Genomic DNA, 18,994 nt, shown 5'->3' with positions numbered 1-18,994 from the left:
CTTTTCTTTCAAAAACAAGGACATTTCTAAGTGACCCCAAACTTTTGAACGGTAGTGTACATCATTAACTCATAAGTCCAAAAAATGGATGTAGCAACTAAGGATTCGAGTTTTAATAATAGTAATTGTATGCAACTTGATAAAATATTTGCTTTCAATGTGTCCAAAATTGATAAATATATTAGGCATTTATAAATAAATCAATTACAAGTTCAAATAAATTTTCCTTCTGTTAACAAGCCTACAGTGCCTTTTATTGCTGAAGTATGCCCAGTTAGTTCACAGTAGCATAAAAGGTATGTTTGTGATTGTGAGCTTATGTAAATGCATTTTAAGGGGTGTTTTTGTCTCTTTTATGTCAGTGCATGTGTTCATGTCATTACCCATTGGGTACACACTGGTTGAATCAATGTTGTTTCCACATTATTTCAATGAAATTACGTTGAACCAATGTGGAATAGATGTTGAATTGACATCTGTGCCCAGTGGGTATGGATTTTCATTTTTACAACTATAAAAAAAAAGAAGGTTTTATTCTTGTCACTCATAAAATGAACCCGACCACAACAGTTTATACGTCTACGTTCAGCCAATTTAAAATGACATTAAAACACAAACACACAAATAAGAAATGTCTGAAAACAGTTAGATGGGAATATGACCACCCACTATAAACCAATGAAATTAAACATAGCTATTCAGCATAATAAAATACAACTTTTGAAGTTATTCATGTGAACTTCATTAAAAAGGTTCGGCTGCAGATAAAGAATAGATTCTCCACTAAAACAAGTCAACTGACTGACTGACTCCACACAGGCAGCTTGTTTGGTAGATAAATGTTATTTGGTCTCATACGTCAACAATTAATCTGCCTAAACATTTGATATTGAGCATATTTTGAGTTTTACTTTAAACTATACAGAAGAATAACTCTCATACCAACCTTGGAAATAAGACTACAGTTGTGTAGCCATCTGCCCATGGCTTATGGGACTGGAGTGTTGCATTCTAAACAGAATATCATGATTAATTGATTATTGGAGTGAGGTGTGTTAACTTCGGCTGGGGGAGAAGTGTGACCTCACCAATCAGGTCCCTGAGGACTGGAGTTGCCCATCCCTGCTATAATCAAGCTTTTTCCTAAAACTCTGGGGTTTTTTTGTTAATCTACAGAAATAACAATATAAGTATTGTTGAATAAGTAATTGAAATCTTATCATTTGATTCTGATTTATTCTAAATATGTAACAACTTCACAACAAATGCAATAATATATTTGCGGATAAAGCATACAGTATAAATCGTACCAAAAAAAACCTACTAGACCAATCAGAGGCATGCAATCAACAGTCCCGGTGCATCTTCCACTCACCCTCTGCAAAGCAACTCTTCTATCCGGACTGTCACCGTCCTCTCGTACAGTGTCTTTGCTCCTCCGTGCGTTCTGTATGCCTGCTTTTCACCATCTCTCATCTACCCATCGCTCTGTTGCCGAAAACATTTGCCCGGGGTAGATTCGGGCAATGCATAGCATATCTCTCACTCTGTCGATGATATTTTTGTTGTGGAGCCTAGTGCTGCACTGCCGATAGGAGGGGAGTTTTTGATCAGTCACACTGGAGTGACTGGGAGGGAATGTTATGCTGCGTTCCCTCCACCTCCACCTCTCCCTCTCTCTCTAATCTGACATTTGAGAAACTCGTTCGTGCGCAAGATTGTAATTAGATGGATGCTGAAGCAGAAGTGCATTAATTGGCCCAGCCAGTGTGCAATGTTATGTATTGCAATTGCTCGATTATAAATGACTATAACACAATACAAGTGACAAGAGTCGATGGACTTGTTCTTCTTGTACAATCTACACATAATCGCCAATTCAGGAAAAAAAAAGATGGTGAAACTCAAATGGGATAAATATTTTGTCGAAGGACAATACATTTGTTCTATTCGCTAGGTTTTATGATTTACACAACTTTTATCTTGAGAACTTTTATTTTGAAGTGACTGTGACGCGCTCGCATACCCGGAAGTTCACTTCACAACATCAACTGGTGGGGGAGAGGAGAGGACACGGAGAAAATAAGTAGCTTAAAACACCAAAGTCACTTTTCCAAACAACCTTTGGAGTAATTTCAGGCGTCATTTTTAACATTTTCAAACTCACTAGCAAATGTTCTGAGAGCAGATCGCAGCGTCACATGGAGGCTGTTGTAAAGAACTTGGAGCGGACCGCGGAGCTACTCGCCTTGTCGCAGACAGAGATAGTGCGGCGGTGGGACAAACAAACCCTGGACAGAGCCTTCCAGTGGGCTCAGTACTGCGAACACGTCTACACACGGTTCCATGCAAATCCAACCGTCAGGGACATCTTGGAAAAACAACTACAGGTGACAAACGAAAGTTTACGAACAATTTTTCAGGGGTATACGGACATCACGTTTTCTGACCTGTCGCAGTGTCAACACTTGCTGCTCGTGGGGTTACTAAGCAACGCCGCTGTTCCGAGCTCAGTCATCAAACTACTTTTCGACACTTCCTGTTCCAGAACGGCTGGAGGTAAATATAAGGACGCCACCGGTCATTGCACTGAACTCATAGAAGTGACATCAGCACGTAAAGTCTTAAGCGCCATTTATTTGAAACGCAGTACGTCCTTTCCTGGTCCTGATGCTGACGTGATAGGCATAACACTGATGGAGATATTGGATATCCTGCTCTCTCCAGCTACTGGCGGGTCCAAGGTGGGCCAAGCAGAGAAGTTATTGGACAACATCTTACAAACCTGTGGTGAAAATGAAAACTTCTCAGGAGTCGTTGCTGCTGCTCTTCTGTCAAGGAAAAACAACAAAACGGCAGCAACAACAACAAACATGGCTTCAGAAGGAGTTTCATTCGACTTTATCCTGGATTGGCTGCAGCACCACCACAGTTTACTCCAGCATATGTGTTCCACGTTGCCTATTGGACTTTTGATGGACCTCTACCAGCAGTCTGTGAGGTTTAGAGTGACCTACCGTGACATATTGAAGCAATGGGGGTCACAGTTGGAGTATGACATGGGAGAAGGAGAGTGGGTTCAAATGTATACTACCGACGGGGTGTCGTTCAAGACACTGTCTGACCATTATAGGTCGCTACTAGGGGCTTGTCCGTCAACAAAGGAGGACGTTGAGAGAGAGCTGACAGAGCTGAAGGTTGCCGATGGGGACTTTGATGTTGGAGGTCTGAGTGTTTGGGGTGACCTCCTCTCTGACCTGAACAAGGTCAGAGTGTTTGGGGTGACCTCCTCTCTGAGCTAAACAAGGTCTGAGTGTTTGGGGTGACCTCCTCTGAGCTAAACAAGGTCGGAGTGTTTGGGGTGACCTCCTCTCTGAGCTGAACAAGGTCTGAGTGTTTGGGGTGATCTCCTCTCTGAGCTGAACAAGGTCTGAGTGTTTGGGGTGACCTCTCTGAGCTGAAGAAGGTCTGAGTGTTTGGGGTGACTTCTCTGAGCTGAACAAGGTCTGAGTGTTTGGGGTGACCTCCTCTCTGAGCTGAACAAGGTCTGAGTGTTTGGGGTGACCTCCTCTCTGAGCTGAACAAGGTCTGAGTGTTTGGGGTGACCTCCTCTCTGAGCTGAACAAGGTCTGAGTGTTTGGGGTGACCTCCTCTCTGAGCTGAACAAGGTCTGAGTGTTTGGGGTGATCTCCTCTCTGAGCTGAACAAGGTCTGAGTGTTTGGGGTGATCTCCTCTCTGAGCTGAACAAGGTCTGAGTGTTTGGGGTGACCTCTCTGAGCTGAACAAGGTCTGAGTGTTTGGGGTGACCTCCTCTCTGAGCTGAACAAGGTCTGAGTGTTTGGGGTGACCTCCTCTCTGAGCTGAACAAGGTCTGAGTGTTTGGGGTGACCTCCTCTCTGAGCTGAACAAGGTCTGAGTGTTTGGGGTGACCTCCTCTCTGAGCTGAACAAGGTCTGAGTGTTTGGGGTGACCTCTCTGAGCTGAACAAGGTCTGAGTGTTTGGGGTGACCTCCTCTCTGAGCTGAACAAGGTCTGAGTGTTTGGGGTGGTCTTTTTTTTAACCTGAAACGTTAATGATCTAAAAACATGTAAAACATAATCCGTTGCCATCAGTTGAGACAAAACATGCTCTTGAATACAGGGTGATGCAACAAATGAAGAAAGAAAATTGGAGTTTACTTGTTTTTAGATAATTGACGTTAAAAGTAAAAAAAAAATATATATATATATATATATATTATTTATATATACTGTAAAACAGTTTGACAACCCTGTTTGTAAGCTTTTAAATGAAGCGTTTATCTTTTCCAGTAATGAAGACATGGATGTCTCATGGTACGGTGGGGTTTGCAGAATAGGTCAACTGTGATCACCTTTTATCTCCTGAATGTTTTGGCATTCAGGTCCAAAAAGTAACTTTCTGACCACTTCCTCCATAGGCAAACATGTATGGAAAGTTGAAATAAAAATGAAAGCTGTCAAAAAGTGAATTGAAATGGATTTACCACTCTCTTGAGCAGAACAAAGCCATGTGTAGCCTCATCAGTATCCTGGCATTGGCAGTCAGTGTTCGTTGGACAAATGCGGAAGTTTGATACAATTGATTTAAATATATTTGTTAAAGGATACATGTTTTTGTGCCAATACATTCATATACGTTTGTATTAATAGCAGAATAAAGAGGTCTTTCATTAAACAAATGTGTTTTTATTTCAAGTGAGCAATAATACTGTCACCCTTTTGTTTTCTTTTGGACACACCGAGCTACTGAAACATTTGTATTTATTATGGCTCCCCATTAGTTCCTGCCAAGGCAGCAGCTACTCTTCCTGGGGTTTATTATGGATCCCCATTAGTTCCTGCCAAGGCAGCAGCTACTCTTCCTGGGGTTTATTATGGATCCCCATTAGTTCCTGCCAAGGCAGCAGCTACTCTTCCTGGGGTTTATTATGGATCCCCATTAGTTCCTGCCAAGGCAGCAGCTACTCTTCCTGGGGTTTATTATGGATCCCCATTAGTTCCTGTCAAGGCAGCAGCTACTCTTCCTGGGGTTTATTATGGATCCCCATTAGTTCCTGCCAAGGCAGCAGCTACTCTTCCTGGGGTTTATTATGGATCCCCATTAGTTCCTGCCAAGGCAGCAGCTACACTTCCTGGGTTCCAAACACATCAAGATGCTTACATGACATATTAAACAAAATATAAAACAGTACATCATATAACATTATTACACAACTACATATCTACAATACAAAATGTACAATACCACCGAACAACAATATTACAATGTGCTTGTGTGCATATGTGTGTCTCTTCACAGTCCCCACTCTTCCATAAGGTGTATTTTAATCTGATTCTACTGCTTGGCAGTATGTCCAACATCAGAATGAGCTTGTTAATGAAATCCAAATCTCAATGAGCAGGAGTGACAGATGGTAGCGTCACACGTTGCCCAGGCAACCACTGCTTGAACTCTGAAAGCCAGAGAGAGAGGATGTTGTGCGCCTTCCAAATGAGTCCCCAGGGACACAAGGACCCGTGCCTCTCATTCACTATCAGAGCAGTTTGGAGAGGAGGAGGAGGAGGAGGAGGAAGAGAGCTAAGATGAGGTTCTAAGGTAATCCTGTCTTTGATGATTCTAGAGGTTCTGATGTGTGAAAATATACTGAGCAAAAATATAAACGCAACATGCAAAGTGTTGGTCCCATGTTTCATCAGCTGAAATAAAAGATTCCAGAAATGTTCCATATGCTCAAAAGCTTATTTCTCAAAAATGTTGTGCAGAAATTTGTTTACATCCCTGTTAGTGAGCATTTCTCCTTTGCCAAGACAATCCATCCACCTGACAGGTGTGGTATATCAATAAACTGATTAAATAGCATGCATGATCATTACACAGGTGCACCTTGTGCTGGGGACAATAAAAGGCCATGCTAAAATGTGCAGTTTTGTCACACAACACAATGCCACTGATGTCTCAAGTTTTGTGGGAGTGTGCAATTGGCATGCTGACTGGCAGGAATGTCCACCAGAGATGTTGCCAGCTAATTGAATGTTAATTTATCTACCATAAGCCGCAAACAACATCGTTTTAGAGAATTTGGCAGTATGTCCAACCGGCCTCACAACCGCAGACCATGTGTGGAGAAGCGATGAATCCCAGTTTCAACTCTACCGGGCATATGGCAGACAGTGTGCATGCCATCGTGTAGATGTGGTTTGTTGATGTCAGCGTTGTGCCCCATGGTGGTGGTGGGGTTATGGTATGGACAGGCATAAGCTATGGACAACGAACACAATTGCATTTTATCGTTGGTAATTTGAATGCACAGAGATATCGTGACGAGATCCTGAGGCCCTTTGTCGTGCCATTAATTCGCCGCCATCACCTCATGTTTCAGCATGATAATGTATGGCCCCATGTCACAAGGATCTGTGCACGTTTCCTGGAAGCTGAAAATGTGCCAGTGGCTTGCATACTCACCAGACATGTCACGACCCATTGAGCATGTTTGGGATGCTCTGGATCGACGTGTACGACAGCGTGTTCCAGTTCCCGCCAATATCCAGCCATTGAAGAGGAGTGGGACAACATTCCACAGGCCACAATCAACAGCCTGATCAACTCTATGCAAAGGAGATGTGTCGTGCTCAATGAGGCAAATGGTGGTCACACCAGATACTGACTGGTTTTCTGATCCACGCCCCATATCTGTGACCAACAGATGCATATCTGTATTCCCAGTCATGTGAAATCCATAGATTAGGTCCTCATTTATTTATTTCAATTGACTGATTTCCTTCTATAAACTGTAACTCAGTAAAATAGTTTTAATTGTTGCATGGTGCATTTATATTTTTGTTCAGTGTACATCTGTTTTATTGTCTGAGCTCCCGACTAGTAAGCTCCTTTTGAAAATCTAATTACAAACCCTTAACAGTCTCACATTTTGTCGGAATCTAAAATCTAAATGTATTGTGCAATATTTATATGGTATGCATGTATGTATGTATGTATGTATGTATGTATGTATGTATGTATGTATGTATGTATGTATGTATGTATGTATGTATGTATGTATGTATGTATGTATGTTTCTGTTGTTATAGCTGAATCAGTGCAAAAGCACAAATCAATGTTAAACGAAATGATAAAGGAAATTGTCAGTGAATTTAGGATGATGTATTTCCATAACTCTCTGTGATAGTACGGGTAGCAAGACAGGTTGTCGACTCGAGTGACACTGAATGACAATTAGACTGTCTCACAGGCTGGCCCACATAGGCCCTCATAGCCACCGGTGGAGCCTCCTCAGAGGAGGCAGGCCAGGACCATCCTACTTAGTGAATTTCATAAAAATACAAATTGTGAAACATAAATATGTATAGTATAAAACCATACTAAATGTGTTCATGTCACCAAATAATTGATTAAAACACACTGTTTTGCAATGAAGGCCTCAGCAGCACTCTGTAGGGTAGCACCATGGTGTAGCCAGAGGAGAGCTAGCTTCCGTCCTCCTCTGGGGACATTGACTTCAATACAAAACTTAGGAGGCTCATGGTTCTCACCCCCTTCCATAGACTTACACAGTAATTACGACAACCTATCAGAGCTCTTGCAGCATGAACTTACAAGTTATCCACCCAATCAAAGGATCAGAGAATGAATCTAGTACTGAAAACATAAGCTACAGCTAGCTAGCACTGCAGTGTATACAATGTGGTGAGTAGTTGACTCAAAGAGAAAGACAATAGTTAAAGTTTTGAACAAATTAATTCATTCAAAAATGAAGGAGAAGTTAGAGACAGAGAGAGAGCTAGTCATATTTCGTTGTATTTTTTTCCCACATTCACTTACTTAGCTAACGAATGCAACTAGCTAGTTTAGCCTACTCAAACACCCGGCTCAAACAGAGAGAGATGCTTTTGTGACTACGGCTATCCAAAACTGGAACTCTACAAGCTTTTGGTTTTATTAATTTATTGCCACAGGTGTAAGTGCTAAACTGCTTGCTGACTGTACACTGTACTGCATGATTGTATCAGGTTTACTAACGCGTTAGCTATGTTGACTGTGATGTTAGCTAATATCGTGGTTATGGTATGAAGATTTGGCTTGGAAAGGTTTTTTCGCCTGATGTGTCCTCAAGGGAACGGAAAAGGTGAGAGGAGGAGAGTGCATAGATACGAGAAGGAATTATACAACGATCAAAGTGATCATGCTGTTTGTATGTGGCCGCTATGAATGTGAAGTGTTTACGCGGGATCAGGAGTGTATTCATTCTGCCGATTCTGTTGAAAAATGTTTCTTGAACGGAAGCAAATGGAACGAAACGAGGATAAACAGACCTGAATTTATCCAATACAAGTCAGTTAAGAAGAAATTCTTATTTACAATGACGGTCTACCCCGTCTAAACCTGGACGATGCTGGGCCAATTGTGTGCCGCCCTATGGGACTCCCAATCACGGCCGGATGTGATACAGCCTGGATTCAAACCCGGGACTGTAGTGACGCCTCTAGCACTGAGATGCAGTGCCTTTAGACCGCTGCGCCACTTGGGAGCCAAACTGTTGTTTGCAACTGTTGGACTAATGATTACACCACAGATCAGCTAGATGCAGGCAAGAGGAGTGTGCAAGGCGATATTGAATGTGTCAATGTCTGTCACCTTGATAACTCAAATTTCTCTCGACCTGTGTGCACCGACATTGTAAACTTTCATTCACAGGCTAGGTTGTAGCAACTTCATGATGAAGGGAAAATTAGAACATCAACTAGTAGCCTAAACCTATTGATGTTACATTTAACTGGGTGAATTGAATATGAATGACAGTCATCCAATATGCTGTAATAAAAATAAGGCCATGTTCATAAAAATAAAATGTCCTCCCTCATCTTAAACGGCACCAACCGACACTGATAGCCACCCTGGCCAGGTTTATAGCACCGAACAAGATCACATAGGCTTGTGATGTTAATAAGCAATCATGTCTTGTTTCATATTTATTTATGTAGTTTATTACACATTTTGTCTATAAGTTTAGTTTATATACCGGTCTGTCTTGTTTCCGGATCGTTTACTGTTTTGTCTCCATGGAAACCATGTACAGTATATCAGTCTTTCATTTCACGAGACACTGAGAAAGACAGAAACAGAAAGATCTAACATTCTTCTGATATGTACCTTTAATTATGTAGAAAATGTGAATTCCGCATATAAGCAAATTCTTTATGGAAATTATTCTTCAAATAATCTCATTGTTTCTCTCCCCTCGCCTTCTCTCTCTCCCTCTTACACACACACACACCATGTCAGCAGTGTACCTTCTCTTCCTCACGAGCTAAACTGGGCCCCCACCCTCGATTCTACACAGCTGGTTGGCTGGCCCTCGTGACACACACACAAATCCCACCTCCCATGTGTGTGTCAGATCACCTCTGCTGCTCTGGGATCAATTAGTCAGATCAGGCCTCTTCTATCAAACCCAGAACAATGGCTGGTGTGTGACATAACAGCCAGCGGATTACTGGCAGGCACGGCGGGGTGTGGAGGGAAACGGCAACATGGCCACGGCTCGTTGAACACGCCACTGAAAAAGCAAGAGACGAGACGGAAGAGACAAGGGTCAGTGAGTCTGGAGCAGCGGTTACACAAGCAATTTATTAACACCTTTATGAGGAACATATGTACAGAGCTGGTGACAGAAACCCAGTGTGTTTCCTATAGCGTTTTCACCTGCTCCTCAATTCACAAGTCATTTATGAACAATCAATTGAACAGGCTTATCATTTATGAGCAATCAATTGAACAGGCTGATTTTTGTAATCTCGATGTTATGTTGGGGATATCCGTATATGTCGTCTTTGAGTTCACTGCTATATTTTGTTACGTTCCCCAGCAAGAAAACCAAAAATTGTCACTCAAACAGAAGGGGGAACTAACAAAGAGTCACTGACAACAACCAAAATGAAACAGGTGGGTTTTTAGGAAAGGTTCTGAAAGACACTGAAAGTTCCATCGCAATAACACCTGGGACCTGAAAGACACCTACTATGAGCGCCCATTAAATTTGCCCACAAAGATGCAAACAAAAGAAAAACCCACACCAAACTTAAAAGACAGGAAGCAAAGTAAAAGGTGACGCAAAATTAAATCCGATAAAGGATTGTTTGTCTCGAAATCAAAATAAGGAGAGAGAGAACTAAATGTGTTAACTAGCTGCATCACGACAACCGGAGCACTGGGCCAGCCACTCTCAAATAGCCCCTGGGCCAGCACAGGTGTAACACCTTCCTGCTAACGAGACGGCAACCAGCACAGGTGTAACACCTTCCTGCTAACGAGACGGCAACCAGCACAGGTGAAACACCTTCCTGCTAACGAGACGGCAACCAGCACAGGTGTAACACATACTGACTAACGAGGTGACACCAACCCCTAAAGACAACAAATATATCCTAGATTTTTGTTGGACAAGTTTGCTCACCACTAACAGAAAACAACTTCCATCTCACAACATAATTATCTTAAATGCATCGCTACTTAAATGCATCGCTTTCTCCAATATAAACTGGCTGTCAATCATAAAACACAAGACAAAGACATCCACTTATTTTTTGTAAATATATATATCCCCTTTTTATTGTAAATATATATATATCCCTTTTTTTGTAAATATATATATTGCTTTTTTTATATTATACATTTTTTATATAGCTGCTTAAAAGTCAAACGTTTTGAAAAACAGGGGTAAAATAATGTACGTTTCTAAAACTCTCATCCCCCTGGAACGAGCGCAACCAAAACAATACTCATCTCCAACACGGAAAAATGTGCAGTCAAAATAAATTGAGCCAAGCTGGCTCAATTTATACACTGGCTGAAACTTATTGACTACCAACCCTTGTTATACACATGGATGTTAATGGCTGTGTTTACATAGACAGACACATTTTGATATTCTGCCCAATAATTGGCAAAAGAGCTGAACTGATCGGTCAAAAGACCAATTAGTGGAGAAAAAAAATCTGAATTGGGCTGCCTGTATAAGTGCAGCCAATGTGTGGCAGTGAATCTGTGATGTTTGGCCTTGGCTTACACACTTTCATTGGTGTGTGTCCTGGTGTGAATCAGAGAGAGACAGCTCCTCTTCAACACACTAATCATCACCATGGCTGCTACCTTGTTCTGTCAGCTATGTGCTATACTGTGCAGAAGAGATGGAGAGAGGGAGAGAGAGAGAGAGATGAGAGCGAGGGAGTGAGAAAGAGAGAGATGGGGAGAGAGGGAGAGAGAGAGATGGGAAGAAAGAGAGAGAGGAGGAGAGAGAGATGGAGGGAAGGAGAGAGAGAGATGAGAAAGCGAGGGAGTGAGAAAGAGAGAGATGGGGAGAGAGGGAGAGAGAGAGATGGGAAGAAAGAGAGAGAGGAGGAGAGAGAGATGGAGGGAGAGAGAGAGAGTGAGAGAGATGGAGATGGAGAGGGAGAGGGGTGAGAAAGAGAGAGATGGGGAGAGAGGGAGAGAGAGAGATGGGAAGAAAGAGAGAGAGGAGGAGAGAGAGATGAGAGAGAGATGGAGAGGGAGAGAGAGGGAGTGAGAAAGAGAGAGATGGGGAGAGGGAGAGATTGGAAGAAAGAGAGAGAGGATGAGAGAGAGATGGAGAGGGTGCGAGAGATGAATACTGTGAAGAAGAGAGGTGAGAAGGAGAACCTGCAAGCGTCAGCCCCTTACATAGCTGTGGCGATAATGAAGTGGTGGCCATATGGCGTTCTGAGGTAGAGCGAGTACTACTATACTATTAAGTAGGTCTACTTTAATAGAGGCTGACATTACTTCTTCTGGGAGTCACAATACTCTCACGTTAAACATAATCTGTTATCTCCATTCCTGGTGTGCAATTGGGATGCGTTAGGCTAGCCCTCCTTTCTCCCTCAATTCCAATGTAACTGGAGTTTCAACACAAAGGTATTATTGTACATTTACATTTTAGTAATTTAGCAGACACTCTTATCCAGAGCGATTTACAGTAGTGAATGCATACATTCCATACATTGTTTCTCAGTACTGGTCCCCCGTGGGAAACAAACCCACAACCCTGGCGTTGCAAACACCATGCTCTACCAACTGAGCCACACGTGACCATTGTGAGTAATATGTGCTATTAAGCTGTGAACACAATCACTGTGTTTACCATGATGCCGACTGTCAAGTACTTTCAATAGACAGGAGATGTTTGACGATGATGTCATCGTTATCTCACACCAATCCGATTTAAGGGTTTTATTCTTCCTCACAGAGAGATGGGATCACGTCTGGTGGAGATGTTGTTCTAACCTTGATATCTGCGGTGTATAAAATACACAGAGGTTAGGGATTTGGATCTTTTGTCCCATATATATATATATATATATATATATATATATATACATATAGATACATATAGATACACTAAGTCTACACTGCCTCCCCAGAATGCATCTGTATATATATACAGATGCATTCTGGGGAGGCAGTGTAGACTTAGTGTATCTATTTTATATATCAGCCCTTAGAGGTCTATCATGTTTTCATATATTCTATTGTTATGTATTATCAATGAAGGCAATGTTTCTCTCGGTCAGATTTCAATTTGGGAAACAAATTGCTGCGAGAGATGCTTTGGGGCGTCTGTGAGGAGGGGTGGGGGTTGAGGGGTGTGAGAGGGGTGTACGTTGGGGGTTGAAGGATAGTATTCATTAAAACTAAACCCCAGTCCCCATCTGGTGGTTTGAATAGAGAGCCCACCGTAGGGGGGGGGGGGGGGTGCGGGGTGTAGGGACGTCCCTTGGCCCCTTGACAGGCACGTGCCTAAGCTGCTCCAGACGGTCCTCTCTTTGTGTGTGTGTGTGTGTGTGTGTGTGTGTGTGTGTGTGTGTGTGTGTGTGTGTGTGTGTGTGTGTGTGTGTGTGTGTGTGTGTGTGTTGTGTGTGTGTGTGTGTGCTCAGTGTCAGACTGGATGGGCAGAGAGGGTCCACAACACACCTGTGTCCCTCCATAGTCTCAACCAATCTGTAGACTGAACTTAAGACCTGGTCTAGCATGAATACAGAGGTGTATCATTCTAAATGGCACCCTATTCTCTATTTAGTGGACTACTTTTGACCAGGGCCCATAGGGTGCTATGTAGTACGTAGCCATATAAATGAGGAGGTATTAGTCTATCTAATGATGTATAGTATCCACTGCAGCGTTATGTTCTACACCAGAGTCAGACTTGGTGAGCTGCTGCTACTGCTGCTGCTGTCGTTGCAGAAATACTACTTTGGGAAATCGTGAAGATGAGGGGGAGGGATTGAGGACTTTGAATCCTTGGATAAAATGATTATCTCGGGAAGTGTGTGAATAATTTATGCTGGTCTGTGGATTGGTTTCTGGGGTAACTGAAAATCAAACAGATCGTCAGCTCTCCCCTTTCTGTCGACTGAAAAACAAGCCCATTGTGATGTCATAAGGCCTTACTGCATCGGTGATGTTCACGGAGCCTGAACGCGTCATAACATGACGTCATAAATATATGACTTGTACTCCATCACTGGATTCTATGGAGACCTAATGAATAATATTGGTTGCATCCTTGTATTCGGCAAACGCTTTTCAATGCTTTGCTCACATTGCTTTCAGAGAGTGTCGAATGAGTTTTTGTCTATAGCTTTTTCCTTGTACAAAAACTCAAGACAGAGACAAATCTGCTCAGATGGGTCAAGCTCAGAGCCCAACTGCCCCTAAAGGACAACCTGAGCATATAAAAGAAGAAGAAGATGAAGAAGAAGATAATGAAGAAGAAGATGCATCCAATAGTGGCTGCCTTCCGATTCGCTCTAACGTTGTCAGCTGCTCTCATGTTGTCAGCTGCTCTCATGTTGTCAGCTGCTCTCATGCTGTCGTGCTGTGGGGTCGGCTGCTCAGTGGGGTCGGCTGCTCAGTGGGGTCGGCTACTCAGGCAGGAAGGCAACACCACCAGGACCAAACCCCTCTCAACATGCCAATCGCAACAACAACAACAGCAGACCAACCTCATCTGTTTCAACCGGTTGGCCTAGATCTGCATCAGACAGACGAAACAGAAAAACCCACCAGACCACCAAATGTTGCCTGCTCAGAACATAATTACATTGGTTCAGTTTAGGACACAGTATGCCTTGCGGAGTATGGAGTGCTTCTGTGTGCAAGCGGTTGGGAGCCTAGATCCAAGATGGAGATCAATTATTGGAGGTTGGGAGCCTAGATCCAAGATGGAGATCAATCACTGGAGAGTTTAGATCCAAGATGGAGATGGATTACTGGAGAGCTTAGATCCAAGATGGAGATGGATTACTGGAGAGCTTAGATCCAAGATGGAGATGGATTACTGGAGAGCTTAGATCCAAGATGGAGATATGTTACAGTGCATGGCAATGATAGATTATTGGATGTTGGGAGCCTAGATCCAAGATGGAGATCGATCACTGGAGAGCTTAGATCCAAGAAGGAGATGGATTACTGGAGAGCTTAGATCCAAGATGGAGATGGATTACTGGAGAGCTTAGATCCAAGATGGAGATATGTTACAGTGCATGGCAATGATAGATTATTGGAGGTTGGGAGCCTAGATCCAAGATAGAGATCGATCACTGGAGAGCTTAGATCCAAGAAGGAGATGGATTACTGGAGAGCTTAGATCCAAGATGGAGATATGTTACAGTGCATGGCAATGATAGATTATTGGAGGTTGGGAGCCTAGATCCAAGATAGAGATCGATCACTGGAGAGCTTAGATCCAAGAAGGAGATGGATTACTGGAGAGCTTAGATCCAAGATGGAGATGGCTTACTGGAGAGCTTAGATCCAAGATGGAGATATGTTACAGTGCATGGCAATGGGGTTCATTTGCATATCACATCTTTTTATTTATTTTTATTTCACCTTTATTTAACCAGGTTGGCCAGTTGAGAACAAGTTCTCATTTACATCAGTGAAGTCATGATAAGTATCTCAAGCAAAAATACTCAAGATTACAACACGGTGTTGGATTTCATACCATTTCTTTCCATTAAAGACAGTTTGGTCAAATTCATTGTAACTTAAACCAATAAGGCAAAGGGAAATGGTTATTAAGCGTTTGGTTGAAATCTCAGCCCATCTGAAAAACACATACCCCTCTCAGTGATTGTTAACAAATCTAATACAACAACAACAAAAAATGAATTGATTTCAAATTATAAAATTATTTGACTTCAATTTGAGGCGCTCTCAACTATAGTAAAGGGGTGGATGAGATATGTGACAGACAGACTGATGTTGCAAATCTCACGTTAACAAGACAATGACAGTGGGAGGGGTAGGGGGTAGGGGGAAGGGAGTAGGGGAGAGGGGTAGGGGTTAGGGGAGAGGGGTAGGGGAGAAGGGTAGGGAGTAGGGGAGAGGGGTAGGGGGTAGGGGAGAGGGGTAGGGGGTAGGGGGTAGGGGAGAGGGGGTAGGGGAGAGGGGTAGGGGGAAGGGAGTAGGGGAGAGGTGTAGGGGGTAGGGGAGAGGGGTAGGGGAGAGGGGTAGGGAGTAGGGGAGAGGGGTAGGTGAGAGGGGAGAGGGGAGAGGGGTAGGGGAGAGGGGTAAGGGGTAGGGGAGAGGGTAGGGGGTAGGGGGTAGGGGAGAGGGGTAGGGGAGAGGGGGTAGGGGGTAGGGGAGAGGGGGTAGGGAGGAGGGGGTAGGGGAGAGGGGGTAGGGGGTAGGGGAGAGGGGTAGGGGAGAGGGGGTAGGGGGTAGGGGAGAGGGGTTAGGGGGTAGGGGAGAGGGGGTAGGGGAGAGGGGTAGGGGACATTGTGTAACTCTAATAGTCCTGAGGTGGTGTAATGTAGTGCTTTGGGGTGTAATAACATAATAATCACAGCGTTAGTTCCTCTGAAGGGTTGTCATTAAAAACCACTGGCTGGATCTTTACAAATGGAGGCATGAAACCATGACAAACATGTGACAGATCAACATACCACCTAAATAAGCAACCGATTCATTCAATTGACTGTATTGATATTTTCCAAAAAGAAAGTATTGTTTCATTATGGTTTGGACCTGTCCTGCAGTGCTTCCACTCCTAGCTTATGATCTGAAGACATCAATGTGTTTCACAACAAATATTATGATTTATTTTTTCATATGTTGGGAGAAGTATATGGTTATGGGACCAAAAACCATTCTACAGTTTTGCCAGTCCAAACCTATGTTATGTATGAGTTCTGATCTGGAGAGTTTTGTGTGCGTCTGCGTCTGCATGTGTGTGTGTGTGTGTGTGTGTGTGTGTGTGTGTGTGTGTGTGTGTGCGCGTGTGTGTGTGTGCGTCTGCGTGTGCGTGTGTGTGTGTGCGTCTGCGTGTGCGTGTGTGTGTGTGCGTGCGTGCGTGCGTGTGTGTGTGTGTGTGTGTGTGTGTGTGTGTGCATGTGTGTGCATGCCTGTGTGGGCATCAGGAGGATAATTAGAGTCAGGCAGGGTCCCAGGGGTGTAGTGGAGACCCCTTGGCATCAAATAGTCACTCTAGACCTTCTTCCTTTGGCGTCCCAGAGGACCCCAACTAGCACCTGCTGTCCCCATAGATGTATACAGGCTGTTGTCTGTCCAAACAGACACTCACTGGCTATACTCAGCTCATTTCTAGTGATACACCCCACCATACACACAATAGTACATGCATGAGTTAATTAATAAACACAATGTTTACACACATACTTCGACTATATTTAAAGTATTCAAACCCATAGCCACACACACAATACTGAACATCTAATCAAATGGCTTCCCAGACTATATGCATTGCCCCCCCCCCCCCCAAGCCTCCCCCCTTTTACGCTGCTGCTACTATCTGTTGATAATCTATGCATAGTCACTTTAATAACTCTACCTACATGTACATATTACCTCAATAACCTCGACTAACCGGTGCCCCCTGTAACACCCTGGCCATAGAGAGGGGTTTTTGGTTCTCTAATTTGGTTAGGCCAGGGTGTTACATGGGTGGGCGTTCTATGTTTATTTTTCTATGTTGGTTTGTTTCTTTGGTTTGGCCGTGTGTGGCTCTCAATCAGGAACAGCTGTAGATTGTTGTTGCTGATTGGGAGTCATACATAGGCAGCCTGTTTTTCCTTTGGGGTTTGTGGGTAGATATTTTCTGTTTAGTGTTTTGCACCTGACAGAACTGTTTGGCTGTCGGTTTCTTGCTTTTTGTGTTTAAAGTGTTCGATCTTTTAATAAATTCATGATGAGCACTAACCACGCTGCGCCTTGGTCCACTCTCTCCAAAGACAGCCGTTACACCCTCACACATTGACTCTGTACCGGTACCCCCTGTATATAGCCTCCACATTGACTCTGTACCGGTACCCCCCTGTATATAGCCTCCACATTGACTCTGTACCGGTACCCCCTGTATATAGCCTCCACATTGACTCGGTACTGGTACCCCCTGTATATAGCCTCCACATTGACTCGGTACTGGTACCCCACTGTATATAGCCTCCACATTGACTCTGTACCGGTACCCCCCTGTATATAGCCTCCACATTGACTCTGTACCGGTACCCCCTGTATATAGCCTCCACATTGACTCTGTACCGGTACCCCCCCCCCCCTGTATATAGCCTCCACATTGACTCTGTACCGGTACCCCCTGTATAAAGCCTCCACATTGACTCGGTACCGGTACCCCCTGTATATAGCCTCCACATTGACTCTGTACCGGTACCCCCTGTATATAGCCTCCACATTGACTCGGTACCGGTACCCCCTGTATATAGCCTCCACATTGACTCTGTACTGGTACCCCCTGTATATAGCCTCCACATTGACTCGGCACTGGTAACCCCTGTATATAGCCTCCACATTGACTCGGTACTGGTACCCCACTGTATATAGCCTCCACATTGACTCTGTACCGGTACCCCCCTGTATATAGCCTCCACATTGACTCGGTACCGGTACCCCCCTGTATATAGCCTCCACATTGACTCTGTACCGGTACCCCCCTGTATATAGCCTCCACATTGACTCTGTACCGGTACCCCCTGTATATAGCCTCCACATTGACTCTGTACCGGTACCCCCCCTGTATATAGCCTCCACATTGACTCTGTACCGGTACCCCCTGTATATAGCCTCCACATTGACTCTGTACCGGTACCCCCTGTATATAGCCTCCACATTGACTCTGTACCGGTACCCTCTGTATATAGCCTCCACATTGACTCTGTACCGGTACCCCATGTATATAGCCTCCACATTGACTCTGTACCGGTACTCCCCTGTATATAGCCTCCACATTGACTCTGTACCGGTACCCCCCCTGTATATAGCCTCCACATTGACTCTGTACCGGTACCCCCCCTGTATATAGCCTCCACATTGACTCTGTACCGGTACCCCCCTGTATATAGCCTCCACATTGACTCTGTACCGGTACCCCCTGTATATTGACTCTGTACCAGTACCCCCTGTATATAGCCTCCACATTGACTCTGTACCGGTACCCCCCCCCTGTATATAGCCTCCACATTGACTCTGTACCGGTACCCCCCTTGTATATAGCCTCCACATTGACTCTGTACCGGTACACCCTGTATATAGCCTCCACATTGACTCTGTACCGGTACCCCCTGTATATAGCCTCGCTATTGTTATTTTACTGCTGCTCTTTAATTATTTGTTACTTTTATTTCTTTATCTTTTTTTAGGTATTTTTTTCTATAAACTGCATTGTTGGTTAAGGGCTTGTAAGTAAGCATTTCACTGTTGTATTCGGCACATGTGATAAATAAAGTTTGACTTGATTTGAAAGTACATGTATGAGTTATACAATAAACACTATGCTTACACACAGATTTCAACCATATTTAAAGTTACAGGAATCGTATTCAAACCCATATTCAAACCCATAGCCACACAGATATCCAATACATGTGTATTGTCCAATTACAGCCTTAACAGGCGTT

The 18,994-nt window shown here is 43.7% G+C and overlaps 2 protein-coding genes across 3 annotated transcripts in view; one reads left to right on the top strand and one right to left on the bottom strand.

Moving 5' to 3' along the window:
- Positions 1-1,029, bottom strand: part of gas2a (growth arrest-specific 2a) — a 55,567-nt gene extending 54,538 nt beyond the window's left edge. The window contains exon 1 of the mRNA XM_029751857.1: positions 947-1,029. Within this exon, the coding sequence (XP_029607717.1) occupies positions 947-985 (39 nt within the window). The 5' untranslated portion in view covers positions 986-1,029. The remainder of the gene's footprint in view (positions 1-946) is intronic.
- A 1,037-nt stretch (positions 1,030-2,066) lies between these two features.
- Positions 2,067-4,218, top strand: fancf (FA complementation group F). 2 transcript variants are annotated; one of them, XM_029751855.1, is made up of 2 exons: positions 2,067-3,387; positions 3,505-4,218. In XM_029751855.1, exon 1 carries the CDS (start codon positions 2,202-2,204, stop codon positions 3,300-3,302), a length of 1,101 nt encoding a protein of 366 aa, XP_029607715.1. In that variant the 5' UTR covers positions 2,067-2,201; the 3' UTR covers positions 3,303-3,387; positions 3,505-4,218. The 2 variants fall into 2 exon arrangements, with proteins under 2 accessions (XP_029607715.1, XP_029607716.1); XM_029751856.1 differs by having other exon boundaries at positions 2,067-3,990; positions 4,032-4,218.
- Positions 4,219-18,994: the final 14,776 nt, after the last annotated feature.

This window comes from Salmo trutta, chromosome 4 (assembly GCF_901001165.1).
Source record: "Salmo trutta chromosome 4, fSalTru1.1, whole genome shotgun sequence".
NCBI lineage: Eukaryota > Metazoa > Chordata > Actinopteri > Salmoniformes > Salmonidae > Salmo > Salmo trutta.
The sequence above is the reverse complement of the archived record's forward strand: the minus strand, read 5'-3'. Positions and strand labels throughout refer to the sequence as shown.